General features: G+C 39.2%; 1 protein-coding gene across 1 annotated transcript in view; it reads right to left on the minus strand.

Annotated features, from left to right (window-relative positions):
* Positions 1–15,081, minus strand: part of POLA1 (DNA polymerase alpha 1, catalytic subunit) — a 203,825-nt gene that overhangs the window by 180,001 nt on the left and 8,743 nt on the right. The window contains exons 10-14 of the mRNA XM_086766873.1: positions 14,013–14,191; positions 10,086–10,198; positions 9,507–9,623; positions 2,103–2,177; positions 676–814 (exon numbers count right to left, since the gene is read on the minus strand). Coding sequence (XP_086622999.1) covers positions 676–814; positions 2,103–2,177; positions 9,507–9,623; positions 10,086–10,198; positions 14,013–14,191 — 623 coding nt within the window. The remainder of the gene's footprint in view (positions 1–675; positions 815–2,102; positions 2,178–9,506; positions 9,624–10,085; positions 10,199–14,012; positions 14,192–15,081) is intronic.

The raw sequence follows: 15,081 nt of genomic DNA on the forward strand, positions 1-15,081 counted from the left end.
ATATGTGAAGTGCTCTAAGGAGACTGCACTAACAGATGTAGCTTTGGTCCCGTATGATCAACTTTCTTATATTCTTGGCAGTACACAGCACACATTGAATAAAGGGCTCTAACCAAGCCAAAATATGGCAGCATAACCACCTGTAAGTGGTGCATGCCACTCATGAGGCAGAAAGGGTTCTGAACTAAAAAAAGCTCTGCACCATAAACTTTTCTGAGTGCCAGGAAAAAAACAAACAAACAAACAAAAAAACATAACACAGAAACAAAAAAGCCATGTACATGTGGAGAAAAACCACAAATCTTAAGTTACCAAGAGAAGAAACAGGAATAAATTTCCAGGAAACTAACTTTAGCTCATTATATGTGGCTCTAGGGTATGCACTGAAGAGTAGCTGCTAGGCACTACTTGCTTCTCACTGCCATTCAAAGTTATAACCTCATCTGTACAGTGTGAAACTTTATATGGATAGAGCTCTCACTCAAAAAAAACCCAAAAAAAATCCAAAAAATAAGTTACAATTTGTACTAGATAATAAAAACTACACAGATAAATTGCAAAGTTAATTTACAAAATTGTAATTTATCAGTACAATTTAAATTTCCCCTCCTCCCCTTGATCTATAATTATGTGTGTTTTCCAGCAACCAAGTATTTCACATGCAAACTACCATACGTGGATTTTTTATTTCCAGCCAGCATGGTCCTTTGATCTTCCTACTCATCAAGAGAAGTTCCAGGCTAGAGGTGTTAGTTCCAAATACATGTGAAAATGTCTGTCCTTTCAGATCTTGGGGAAGCCGAGGGCATTCAGCCTAACAAGGAATAGAAAGCAGTGAGTCATTTCACCCCACAGAAGTCTTCAAGGTTGACACACTGTATTCAAACAGCCCCTTAACAAAACTACACAGTATCTGAAATCACTGTCATTTCCCACAAGCAAAGCCTTCACCCATAATACCTTACAGTAATTGAAGATATTACACTATTGACTCGACTTAAATAGCTGCATAACAAAATCAGGACAGTAATGTAAACATGCACTGAAGCAGTTTTTCTTCATCCATAGTGGATGTAAGAGAGAAATATCATCAGCCAAGAGTACAACAATGTTCAGTGACCATTTTAATACAGAAACTCCTCATGTTGTAAACTTAATTAGATAGTTACAGCTTTAATCTTGCATGTCATATAAAGACTGGACAAAGTGTTTCTGCACAGCTAAAGAAAAATTTGAGATAGCTAGCAAATCTCTGTGGGATGCTGCTTTTGCATCTAGAACTGGTATATTTTAAAAATTGTTTAAAAAGGCATTATTTCAGCAGCTGACCAGATGGGTTTAAGACTGCCGAGTCTCTTACACTTGAAACCAAATAAAAAGTATTTTTGCTAATTAAGAATAGCTACTGATGTTCTCATGGGAATTTTTTTTCATCTTCGCTGCTCAATTGTACAGCTCTTCAACAAAAGTCTTTCTCACCCTTGCTACTTGCAAGAGTCGTACAAGCACAGATATCAGCTATATTCTGGATATGGATTCAACAAAACATTTAAAGGTACTAAGTAATTTAAAACATCTTACAGTACTTCAGGTCCTGATCCAGTACAGTTAAAGGGCTGTTTGGCTGATTAGTTGATTCAGCAGCAAGATGATAAAAAACAAAGTGTGATAATTGGGAATATAGATTGTTGTAAATCAATAGCAAATTATAATTGGTGGAGAAGGTGGGAGGAATACAGTAGTTGCAGGAAGTATTTTTTTCCCCTCATGCTTTATTTACACAAATAGAGCTAACGCTAACAAATCAACATGCTATAGGTTATCTAGTAATTAACTGGTTTTGTTAAGGACTAACCAACATACAAATGATAACAAAAAAAGCCACAAGCTTATGCATTAACCTCTTTTTTCTTTTTTTAATAATTACAAGACAATGAGCAATTAACTACACCTTGCAAAAGGGGAAAAGGGGAACAGCTGTAGCTGTTAAAGATCAAATCCTGCAATTTTTTTTTTTTTTTTTTTTTTTTAAGTAAAATCACAAAATTCTTAATTAGGTAAGAAGGCAGGTTATGGTCTTTCATCAGATTAATTATACTCACCGAATATTTAACTTCTAAGTATTCAGATTTTGCTGGAACATCCGGGATCTCAAAAGCATAATATTTTTCCACTTTCTATATAAAACAAACATATTATTTTTTCAGTATCTCCCAATTGAATATTCATTCTGTCCAATGAGAAAGCTAATGAAATAAAAGGCCAATCAAAACATACATATCAATTATCGTGGGCTTGATCATGTATTACCAATTCTGCAATTCATTATAACCACCTACAGACGGTAAGAATGGTTTAGTACCTCTATTTAATCTCTTCAGGTTTTCTTAGCATGAAGAGTTTCTACAGAATTGACTTACAAGTATAGTAACTATTAGAAAACAAAAAACATACAAGCCTAAGGAAACACAGAAACATTCTGTAAATTCACAAGCTTCAGACGTACTCGTGACAATTGGTGGTTGCAGACCACCACAAAAATCACAAAATGGCTGAGATGAAAAGGCATCTGCAGAGATTGACTAGTCCAGTCGCCTGCTCAGAGCTGAGTCAACTAGAGCAGGTTGCTCAGGGTCCTCTCCAGTCAGGTTTTGAATATCCCCCAGGATGGAGGCTCCACAGCTGCTCTGGACAACCTGTGCCAGCACTTGATCTCTCTTACAGTAAAAAAGTAGTTTATGTTCTGATAAATTTAATGTGTTTCAAATGGTACCTATTGCTCTTGTCCTCCATTTGGCACCAATGAGAAGACTCTGCTAGAGTTGTCTTACTCCTGCCCACCAGATGTTTATACACTGTGATAAGATTTGCACCACCAATCCCTCGCCCTCAACCTTCTCTTCTCCAGGCTGAGCAGTCCCAGGTCTCAGCCTTTCCTCACATGACAGATGCTCCAGTCCCTGGAATTCTTTGTAGTCCTGTGCTGGACTTGCTCCAGTACGTGTGCACTATTCTTATAACAGGGAGCTCAGCTGAACACAGCACTCTGTATGTGTCTCACCAGGGCTGCGTAAGGGGGAAGGACCACCTTCCTTGAACCTGTTGGCAACGCTCTGCCTCATACAGCCCAGAGGGTCCATGGCCACCTCTGCCACAAGGGTACATTGTTGGCTGTTGTCTAACTTCATGTTTACCAGGATGACCAGGTCTTGCACTCAAAACTGCTTTCCAGCCAGTCAGCCACCAGCATCTACTGGTGCCTGAGGTTATTCCAGCACTGGTGTGAGACTTGTTATTTCCCTTTGTTGAATCTGATGAGATTCCCATAGACCATGAGACATCTCCAGCCTGTCAAGGGTCCCTCTGAATAGCAGCACACCTATCTGGCATATCAGCCAGTCCTCCTGGTTTCGTACTGTCTGCAGACTTGCTGAGGGTGCACTCTGGGCCATCACCCAAGTCATTAACACAGACACTACGCAGGACTGGACCCAGTATTGACCCCTGGGATATGCCACTAGGGACTGGCCTCTAACTGGATTTTGCGCTGCTGATCACCATCCTCAAACTCAGCAGCGCAGCTGGTTTTCAGTTCATCTCACTGTCCACTTACCTAGCCCATACTTCATCATCTCTGAGGATGCTACAGGAGACAGTGTTGAAAGCCGTTGAAAGCCTCACTAAAGTTAAGATAAACAAGAGCCACTGCTCTCCCCTTCTCCACCAAGCCATTCATCTCTTCACAGAAGGCTACCAGCTTGGTGAAGCAAGATTTCCCCTTTGTAAATCCACACAGAACACTCCCAAGCACCTTCTTGTGCTTTATGTGTCTGCAAAACAGTTGTTTTCACAGTTAGTTTCTCCATGACCTTTTCCCAGGGTTTGAGGTGAGGCTCACCAGCCTCTAGTTCCCTGAAATCTCCTCCTCTGTGATCATCTTGAGGACAGCACTGACATTTGTTTTCTTCTAGTCTATGGGAATCTCCTCTGTGATCTTTTAAAGATAACCAAGTGTGACCTCGCAATGACATTGGCCAGCTCCCTCCACACTCATGGGTGCATCCCATCCGGTCACATCCACCTGTATCTGTCCAGTTTGTTTACATGTTCCATAACCTGATCCTCCTACACTGAGGACAAGTTGTCTTTGCTTCAGGCTTTTCTTCTGGTCTCTTGGCGTCAGCGATTGCTGAAGGCTGGACTCAGCAGTAAAGACTAAGGTGAAGAAGACACTGAGTATCTTGGCCTTTCCCATGCCCTTCGTCACTACATTCCCTGTCCTTTTCAGCAGCAGGCCCATATTTTGCCCCTAGTCCTCCTGTACCTATAGAAGCCTTTTCTACTGCTCTTTGCCTCCCTCACCAGATTCAGCTCAAGGTGGGCTTTGTCTTTCCTTTTTCCACCATGATGTCACCTCCATTAGTCTGTCCTCTAATCCTGACCCATAAGCTCCTGACTGGCCCTCTGCCCATCCTTAGGTAGGGCTCCATGCATTTCCATTGCTCTGACATGTAAAAGGGACTCCCGCTCCTTGTCATCCCACCCCATCCTTCTTAACCATGTCCATGATCCCAATGAGATCGTAGCCCTGTAACTGCACATAGTTCCTTCTATTATACTGCGTGTTTTAGTACACCAGCACTTCAGAGAGGCACCCAAGAGATCTGATTTCCCAACCATCTGCCAGCTGTTTACTTTATTACATACTCAGATCAGAATAATTTCTATAACAGTGTTGTATTTTTTGAGTGACTTGGGTTTTACTAGAAAGTAGTCATGTTTGTTTACATATCCCTACAAAGACAGTTAAAGCAGTCTCAAGTTCAGTACAACTTTACTGAAAGTCAAGTATCACTTCTGCTTTCTTCAGTAAAAATAATTATTATCTACAGCATGCACAGCCTGTCAGTTTCTAAGAATAACTATCTGCCTTTTCCAAATAAGTACAATATCCTCTACAACAATACTATGGCACCTGCTGAAATACCATGCTCTACCCTGTAGTACGTATGCTCTGTCCTGCAATACTTCACAAACCAGCTGCACCGCTGTTATATGTTATTGTTATAATGTTATGCCATAACTATGCTACAGTATTACTCTTACTGCAAGAATTCCTAGAGGCTCTTTAAATTAAAAAGTATACCTTCACGGGACAATGAACTAAGTTCAGCATATTATACATAAAGTCAGCATAACATACTGCTAGAGCGAGTTTAATAAGAAAAAACAAAGTCACCATAAATTGGAATAAAATTTACAAATAAACAGAAACACACAGTTAGGTTAACTGTAAATTATTTGGTTTGGGGGTTGGGTGGGATTGGTGTTGGTTTTTTTTTTTCCTTAAATTAATAGCATCAGCAATAGCTCCCTCAGAGCACTACAATGAGCAGTTAAGCTTGCTGCTTCTCTTAACGCTGCAGTTTTAAGGCTGCAAAGCCTGGGTAGGAGAGGAGTGGACCCTCTGCTATAAATAGGAAGAAGGCAAATCCAAAAACAACTACAGCATCAACAGCTACATAGGAGCAGAAAATAATACTATAACTTGGTACAAGAGCACCACTATGAAGTCAGAACAGCATTACAAATTAGCATGCAAATGTAGCTCTGAACTGTTGAGCGAAAGCGGCACCTCACATAAGCAGCACATCGTAGCTGTAACATAACAGATGGTGATGCATTGCTTTTAGTATATATTACTGGTGCCTCCCCTCCTTTTTTTCAATTAAAAAAAAATCCTGTTAGGCTTCAAACAAGTTCTTGTTGCAAATGTAAGCTGAACATAGTGTTAAAATAGCGTGCTGCAGTGATTCATTTGTGTTATTCCACGGAGCTCAACCCAGTTACACAAGGGTCTGGTCACAACTGCAGTGAATGAATGCTTTGCTGCAGAGTAATCTGCCCTTCAAGTGGCCCTTCAGAGAGCAGAAATGAGCAGCAGTGATTAGCTGCTAAGTTCCTAAGTGGAGTAAGGCTGCTTTGAAATTGATTTGTGAAGACTTGCTAACTTGGCAGCAATGCAACCCACTGAAGCTACAATTAGCAGCAGGTGCAAGAGGAAGTGATACGGCTTAAGTGTATCTGTTCGCAGGGACAAAGTTTGGTGCTGGCAAGGCCAAGATGCACATGCACACATGCACAGAGGACAGCTTGTTCCAGTGTATAAATACTATCTCTCTCCACATCATCACGAAACTGAGTATTCTGAATCAAAGAACTTTGGATGTATGGCAGATATGCTAGTAACCTTTCTGTTCTCCAGCTAATGATGGAAGAATAAGAGTTTCTCAGTTTCACAGTACTATGCCAAAACTGAGACTTTGTGTTACTCTGAATGCATTGCTCATGAGTGCTCTGCTCACCTCAGCAATATTGCCATTAGCCTTTTAAAAATCTTTCAAATCTTTCAAAACGTCAACTCTTAGCAACACAGTAGTGGAACACTGGCTGCACATCACAGAACAGGAGAGTTCTTCTAAAGCATATTAGCTCTTAACCACATACAGTCATAACTGTGTGAAGATCACTTTTTTGGAGCATTCACTCAGCTGAGTGCCACCACCATTTCAATTTGAGAGCCCTGCACGCCTCTATGGAAATACAGATGCAAGGGCTGTGTAACAACACAACATCTCTGGTGGTATGCCTGCAATGAAAAGAAAGATGATGACTCCTTATGAAAAACAGATTAATAAGGTATCTAACGAGGCACACTGAGGTCTCTCAGAGAGGAACAAAAGAAAAGGAGGGCACAGTAATGGGACAGTCTCACTACTTCCACAATTATCTTGCAGACAGCAAAAGGATCCCCTGCTGCAGAGATGTAAGTCTGGACACATTTGGTGGCACTTGTTCACAGTCCATTTTGTGTCAAGCTGGAGTACCTGACTAACTGTAATATTTTCCTTGAACAGTCCCACAGAGGCCCCACCAGCAGCCCTGCTCTCAAATCCTCTTTTCTCTTATCCCCCACATCACTGGTGCCATACCCTCTTGCTATGCTCCAGTTCTCATTAAACCCTTCAGGAGGCAGTAACTATCAAAATTAGCAGAAAAACATAAAGCTGGATAGCCTTTTACCATGTTAGTAAAATTCAGTTTATTGAAGAGTCTGATGAATTCAAGCAAAATTTGAATTCTTACTGTTTAGAAACACTTCTGCTCGGTTATTCCAGAGCTTCTCTGCAGCCCCAATTATCCTGCCTAATTTATTAATGAATCAAAATTTATAAACTTGTTCTTTTTCTAAAACCATCCTTTAAAGAGCTTTCTTGCTGCTCATCCCCTTTTAATGTTCTTAGAGAGCAAAATGGTCTTATCATTATTCTTCACTTTACTAGGCTAAAAAAAAAAAACTTAAAGCTCTTTCACAGTTATCTCTGCTGTAACTGATTCTCCTTTCATCTCACTCTTCTAATTATCATCTTTTGTACCTGTTGTCACTTGAGTTAATCTTTCCTCATCAGGGTGATGAAGTGTTACAATATTCTAGGTAAGATCTGAACAGTGCCGTAGTGCTGCTAATTCCTTATTCTTGTAGGGATCACTCCTGCGCTACACCCAAGGACCTCGGATGCACTGTGGTCATGTATCCGGACACCACAGTTGGGTCTTTCATTCAGAGCTCTGTGTAAACTCAACAAAAATTTGATAAGCTTTGAACTAACATCAGAAATAACAAAATATTTCCTGTATATGGTTTACCTTGATTTTTAAAAGCCATCTTTGAAGGTTAAACAGTATTACTCCATTACCTCACTCACACTATTCTTCCTTAGCACACCACAGAACAGGTGGGGGTTTCCTAAGATTCTATTAGCAGGTCTGCATCTTTTCAAAGGCCTCTCCCCCTCCTTCCATTTCTGGACTACAAGTGTTTGTATCCTCTCTTTTAATGAAGAATTTATTTGCCCCGAGTTTCCTCCCTTATTCCTGAAAGGGTCTTTGAACAGTAAGCTATTACAAATTTGGTTTTTACCGATTGTTAAATTCATTCCTTTCCAATCCCCATACACAACGACTACGTTATAATCAAATATACAAGAAAAATAACACTGATAAAACTGAAAAAGCTAAATTTGCATCAGAGTTTTGAGAGAGAAAATAAGCTAGAAAAAAAAAAACACAATGAAAGTTCTAATGAAGCATGCATTTTCCCTGAACGATGTAAATAAAGCTAAGTGTTGATGAAAAGACATCATCTCTTTCATGAATTTGCCATTTGAGAAACACCGCTCACATTTTCACTTTAACAACTCAAACTTTCTGAAGTACTCTATCTTTGGATTAGAGGACCTCCTCAGGGTCTTTCTAACCTGAATTACCATATGAACTTGTTCTTGTTTTCCCTCATTTACATACTGTTAAATTCCATTCTTCCTGTGTTTTTACTTGCCATCCCATTTCCTGACCAACTATTCAGGAATGAATCCTACAAAGTCACAAGACTGCCAGCCTGGGAAAAGTTACAACTAATTCCACACCACCCAGTAACTACAATGAAAGTCAGCTTTGCCAGATTAATGACATCTTACTTCAAGAAACAGAAAAGTTTCTGAGCACTTCCCTCTGAACAAATCTTTTCCTCTAACTTGCACGTCAGCCACCTTTGCCCCTACACAAACTCCCCACCTCTCCCTCCCGGCCAAAAGGCAAATGCTCTATGTAAACGAACAAGAAAGCTTTCTTACACTAGCAAACTTAATTCAGTCCAAATCTGCAATACTACCAGCAATATCAGCTCTTTTTCTGCAGAGTTATGACAAGTATTATATTACTGTAGGTGCAGATTTTCCATTATAGCAACATTTTGCTTTTCCCCTGTTCTTTTAAGGATTTGTTGAACAACCAGAACAAGGACTATTGCCCATAACTGTAAGCCCAGATCAGCTGAAGTTTCAAGACTGGATGACAGTCCCCACAACTTGCTACCTCCTGTATAAACGCATTATGACAATCCATGCTCCAAACAGCACGCATTCTAAAAAGATAGATATGCAAGGATGAGAAGAAGGATGAAACATGCCAAGAGAAAAAGTTCAATGTGACACTTGGTTAAATGGAAAGACAGTCTGATCCCAGTGCACTGACCTATCTGCTGGACAACATAATCTTTCATCTTAAACTTTGACACTAAGAGGTGATACCCAGGCTTTAGGTATCAGAACTTTTATCTGTTCTGTATTCTCAAAAATGGCTCAGCAAGCAAAAGACAGTCTGACAATCAATCCAGTTTCAAAGAACCTAATGAATGAGTATTTGCAAAAGCAGTACGTTTAAACTTCTGGTGAAACAATCATGTTGCAGATTTACTGTTCTTAAAGGAATATGGATATTTAGGAAGACACTGGGATGGCCTTTACAAGCAGATACACTTCTACATGCCAGAAGGCATATATTTGCATTTCAGCATAACCTCCCCCACTGGACAGTGTTTCAACAGACTTCCCACCTTATGAACCAGAACAACAGAAAATGACCAAATAGGATGCTTGGAGACAAACCTTGGATTTGAACTTCATGATCTTATACTTTGGTGAAATGCAGTCATTAAATTCCTTGAAAACACTCATTATAGTCACTGGATTCTCTGTCTCTTTGCCAGTGGATAGGTCGATTTCCTCAAAAACAGAAGTCAGGTTTTACAAATTAACAAAAAATGCCAGCAGACATGACCAGTAAGTTGCATTTTGCTCTGCTATTATGAATCATGTATCTCTTCTTCAAGGGAAAACTACAATGCAATCAGCCAAGAAAATCCAGATTTAAAAAATATTACCTGGAACGGAGCGTTTAAAAAGCACTAAGTTTTCTAATAATACTTCAAGACAACTTTATTCCTAAGCAGCAAGTCTTCAGGTAACAATTTGCTACCTGCAGTTGTTTGTTAGGGTCGGGGGGAAGCAACGTTCTACTCTGCATCTCACATGTGATATACCATGTATACATTGTACTTAACTTTACCACCTACATTAGACAAAACTGCTTTCAACAGTTCCCATAAAAACACTACTAGAACTCATAACCTGCCATAAGCAGAATGAAAGGTACTTATGTTTGACATGCTTAAAAGATATACTTACTGTTTCACGTGGCAGTAGATAAACAGTTCTCTCAATATTTTTCACTGTCACACAACAGCTGACATAGGTGTTTGCAGATTCAATCCAAACTTTGCCAAACAAAAATACCACGCCTAAGGAAGAACGGCAGAGCAAAGAATTCAATACGCAATTCTTAAATTAATCATTTTTAATGCTGCTTACAGCAGCTTATTATGTATTCTTGCATAGAAACACAACCAGTTCTGGTTTAGGTTCTTGAACAACAAATCTTTCTGATGTATCAGCACATTCTATGTTGTTTTAAACACCAGCTGTACAACTAGATACCTGTACAGTTCTTCATGCCCCTGCCTCCATCACCATAGTAACACCTTGATATGTAATATCCAAAATGGCATCGCACAGCCCGTCTCAGAATTCTGTTCTGATATTCCATTTCTACCTACATTAGTTTGATAATTCATGGGGAGAGGGAAGAAGGAGAAAGAAGTCAATGAAAGCTGAAGATAATCAGAATGCCTGTGCTGTCAATCACTCCTGAAACATGTGTTATCTACAATTTTTCACACTTCAGCTAGGCCAGTGCAATTAACTCACTTTTGCTACACTTTAGTACCGTGAGATCAAGATCCTACTACTAATAAAACCTGTACAAATATACTCCGAACACAACAACTAGAAGCCGATCAACTAAAAATAGTTGAAATTTTTTTAACAAATGAGGGCACCAAAAGATGTATGACATTGCAAGAAATCCTGGGTGCTAAGACAGCAGTTGTAACCAAGGTAGACATTCAGAAAGCTGAACTACAGCAGGACTAGCGCAACTGACTTCACTGTGAACCACATCATCATTGTACATGCACATCTTGGAGCCCCAGAGAACGTGGCATTAGCACAAAATGCTGCAAACTGCTAATCAAGTGATGTCAAACTTTGAAATAACAGAGAACAAGGCTAGCTGACATTCATGTACAGTTTGTGAATTCCAAGTGAAATAAACTTCCAAGTATAACTCAAAAACTTGGCTTCACCTGAGTTCTCTTAAAGCTCCAAATAGTTCAGAATTTGAATACATGAAAGACTCTATTCCTACAATACTACAGTAACTACTATTAATGAAATAAAGAATACCAGAGCTGAGACTGTCTCAGAAACAGTGTTTCACATAACGAAGATTTTGGAACCCGCGTTTCTCTTTGGTCTGACAATGCACAAACAAGTTATTGGGTAAGAGTTATAATTTTTCTTTGCCACATGATCTACGAGATGTAAAGGCACCTTTCTTACTCCATTACATCAAAGATAAATCAGTGAAAATGCACCAAGACGATGACAGAGTTAGAGTGACAGGCTAAGAAAAATCATTTACTGAGTGCCTGGAATAGATGTGAACAAGATTACTTTTGTCAAGGACAGAGAATTGCAGTTGCAGTTTTGAAGAAGATGAGAGCAAGGATACAAGCTTCAGCTGCACAAAGTATCATAGAGATTTTAATACAGAGCCAATCTTCAAGATTTAGACAGTTCGAAAAAAAGGATGTAGAAAGAGCTCAAATTACAGATATAAGTGACCAGGGAGATGAATAAGTTCTCCTAAGCAATCTTTTTTTTTTTTTTCCTCCTTTTTTTTTAAAGGGATAAAAACCTCAAATAGGTTTGTATCATACAGAGAGATGAAACTATGGGAGAGATCTCAAAACAGGAGCTGGTTGCTTGAACAGCTGGCAATATTGAGAGCATGGAAAAGTTAACCTGTCAGAGGCGTACATATAAGCAGGCGAGATAGAAAGAAGGATACATGAGTCAGTCAAAGACAAGGTAAAAGGCTGCCTGGATTGCAAAGACAAACTTCAATCAACTCTGGCATGGACAAGCAAGTGGTCTTAATCTCCAGATTTCACAGAATCAGAGTAATTTAAGATGGAAGAAACCTTTGGAGGTCACCCAGTCTAGCACCCATCCACTCCCCTACACACACACACAATGAAAGCTGGACTAACTTCAAAGAGTTTTCAAGAGATATTTCATATGTAAAACCAAGAAATGAGAGAAGAGCTATCAGGATCTATCCCCTGTAAGCCTGATTACAGAAAGAAGAAAGAAAGAAAGAAAGAAAAAAATAGGAGTAAAGCTTACAAAACACAAAGTCTGTGAAAAGAAAGATCATGTTACCAACGAACCAAAAGGCAAGCAAAGTCAAGAGACAGGGAAAATGTCTTGCAGAGGGGAAAGAAAGGAAGATTTTTATTCATTATTTCTTTAAAACGTTAACAGATTACAATTCTCAAGTTCTCTGCCTGAGACAGTAAAGGAAGTTATGAAAAGTAAGCCTCCAAAAAATCATTACATTTGAAAGAATCTTATGATTATGCTATAGTACTTAGTCTTCAGGCAATGCATTTGACATCACAGCAAATGAGGCATAAACAAAGATCATGAACATGTTAAACAAAAAACAGTATCAAAATTTTCCCTTCTACGCTACTAATTGAAAACAGGTGCAGTCTTTATTATTCTATCCTGAAAAAGTCATAATGAGAAAAGAACACTCCTTGCATGCAAGGAAAAGAAATCCTTTCATAATTATGTTCCATTCAGCAACCACTGACTTAGGAGACAAAAAAAAAAGAAAAAGAATAGTGGGGTCTTTAAAAGTAGCAATTTTATATCAGAGCCATTGATTTCCTCGATATCTGTAACTATTACCACTCCCATCACCAAGCTGTTCAGCCCAGTACAGTCTCATATTTAAGTCTGGTATCCCAACTCACAACAAAAGGTGTAACAGAGAAACAATCTGACTCAATGCTTACAGCATCAACCCAAAAAACCTTCAACAACATATTGAAGAACCTTCCAGTAAACCTACATGAAGCATAAATTAGAAACCCAAGATCCTAAAGCTACTGATGAAATGAGAGGATGGATGGCAAGTGTTTAGAACAGATATGAACATGACTTCTTTTGTCATGGCTCAGATCAGAATGCTGCAATTCTGAAGACGATGAGAGCCAGGATTCACACTTCAACTGCACAAAGTATCTTAGGGATGTTAATACAGGGACAAGCTTCAAGATTCAGATAGTTTGAATACAGGGATCCAGTCAGAGCTTATATTTTTCAGGCCACCTTCCTCCTTTGATAGGCATTCAGCCTGGAGAAGAGAATACTCTGGGGAGACCTTGTAGCAGCCTTCCAGTACCTAAAAGGAAGCTTTTAAGATAGACAGGCAGAAACCTTTTAGCAGGGCCTGTTGTGATAGGACGAGGGGTAATGGTTTTAAACTAGAAGGAGGGACATTTAGACTGGATATAAGGGAGACATTTTTTACAATGAGGGTGGTGGAACACTGGAACAGATTGCCCGGAGAGGTGGCAGACACCCCATCTCGGGAAACATTCAAGGCCAGGTTGGATGAGGCTCTGAGCAACCTGATCTGGTTGGAGATGTCCCTGCTCCTTGCAGGGGGTTGGACTAGATGACCTTTAAAGGCCCCTTCCAACTCAAACCATTCTATAATTCTATACCTTTCCTTTGTATAAAATTGTGCAACTGCTGTTGTACAGCTAATAGTCCCTCAAAATTTTAAGTTACATTTGCAGAAACAAGAAGCAAGCATGCTCAGTTGTACCACTGAGTATGAAATTAACGGTATCAGCTTATTCCGGGAGAGCACGGGGTTTTAAGAAGGCCAATACGTCATTAAAACTGAGAAGTACTAGTAGCTCCCTTTGTACCTCACTACTACCAAGAGACAATGTTCTTACTTTGCCCAGTCGTAGTGCCCTGCACTGTTCAGGGCAGCAGAAAAACAAGAGATCAATGTACAAGTTATAGAGTACAGAGAGACAGGATATCTAGACATAACTTAGGCAAGTCTGAAAATTCCAGTTACATAAAAAGAATCGGAACGGCATTTTCTGCCTTTAACTGAATAGTTACCTGGCTGACTGTACTGATCTTCGTAAGCATCCAGCCAATAAAATCTTAAGACTTGATCATCATTTTCCCCATTCACAAGTGGAAGGAGATTAGGATCCAGCTGAACTTCTGCTGCTACTAGATCAGCTTCATCCTCATCAATTCTGTCCCAACATGATGTATCTGGGAGAGAACAACTTCTGCAGGTTTTGCAGAATAAGAAAGAAACAGGAAGTAAAATTGTGCCTTTGCTATAACCACCACTGTTGCACTGTTTTTCAGCCCTGTATTCTCAGGCCTTTTGTTGCTCTCTCCACTACCGAGCAACATTCCCAAAAGCTGGGTTTCCTCAGATTTCTTGTGAAAAGAAGGATGGAGTGACAAAGAGAGAAACCCACATACAAATATGGTTCTCCGTACACAACGCACAGGCTTTAAAAGTCATTCACGTGGTATTTCAGCCTTGGTCATCCAAGCCTTTACATAACAAATATACCCATCCATCTGTACAAGTTGCTCATTATTTCAACAAAACTACCTTTTCAGTCATTAAATTTTTAAGTCTTTTTGATAATTCAAATATTTTATGGTTTAAAGTTATGGAAACATATGATCCAAGATTCTTCCAAACCAAAAACGTTGGGAACACCCCCCTTTTTTTCTATTTCCAAAGACAAGCTGTTCATCATGTGAAATTACTTTTAGTGACAATACTTTTAACTACAACTAACATTATGAAATATTTTCATAGTTGTTTAGAATAAGCATCATTAGCAATTCCTCGTTTTTGCTTATTGGCATAAAAATTCATTGTTCAACACCCACATTGAGTCACCTCAATGTACTGAAATGTGTTATGTTGTCAGCTGCTAAATCCCCAAAACATCAGGTATTTTTCAATTAAGTAGCTATCGGCGTGTTCAACACTACAGTTTTTAACATCACTACAAAAAGAAAAAAAAAAGCATAGCATTATCATTCTGTCTTTATCACAATTATCCCACTGGCAAAGACAAACACAGAGATAAACCTCAGGCTTATTCGTGGAGAAGAGGGAAAAAAAAAAAAAAAAAAAAAAAAAAGAGATTCT

The sequence above is a fragment of the Chlamydotis macqueenii genome, chromosome 1 (genome assembly GCF_036417535.1).
Source record: "Chlamydotis macqueenii isolate bChlMac1 chromosome 1, bChlMac1.mat, whole genome shotgun sequence".
Taxonomy (NCBI): Eukaryota; Metazoa; Chordata; class Aves; order Otidiformes; family Otididae; genus Chlamydotis; species Chlamydotis macqueenii.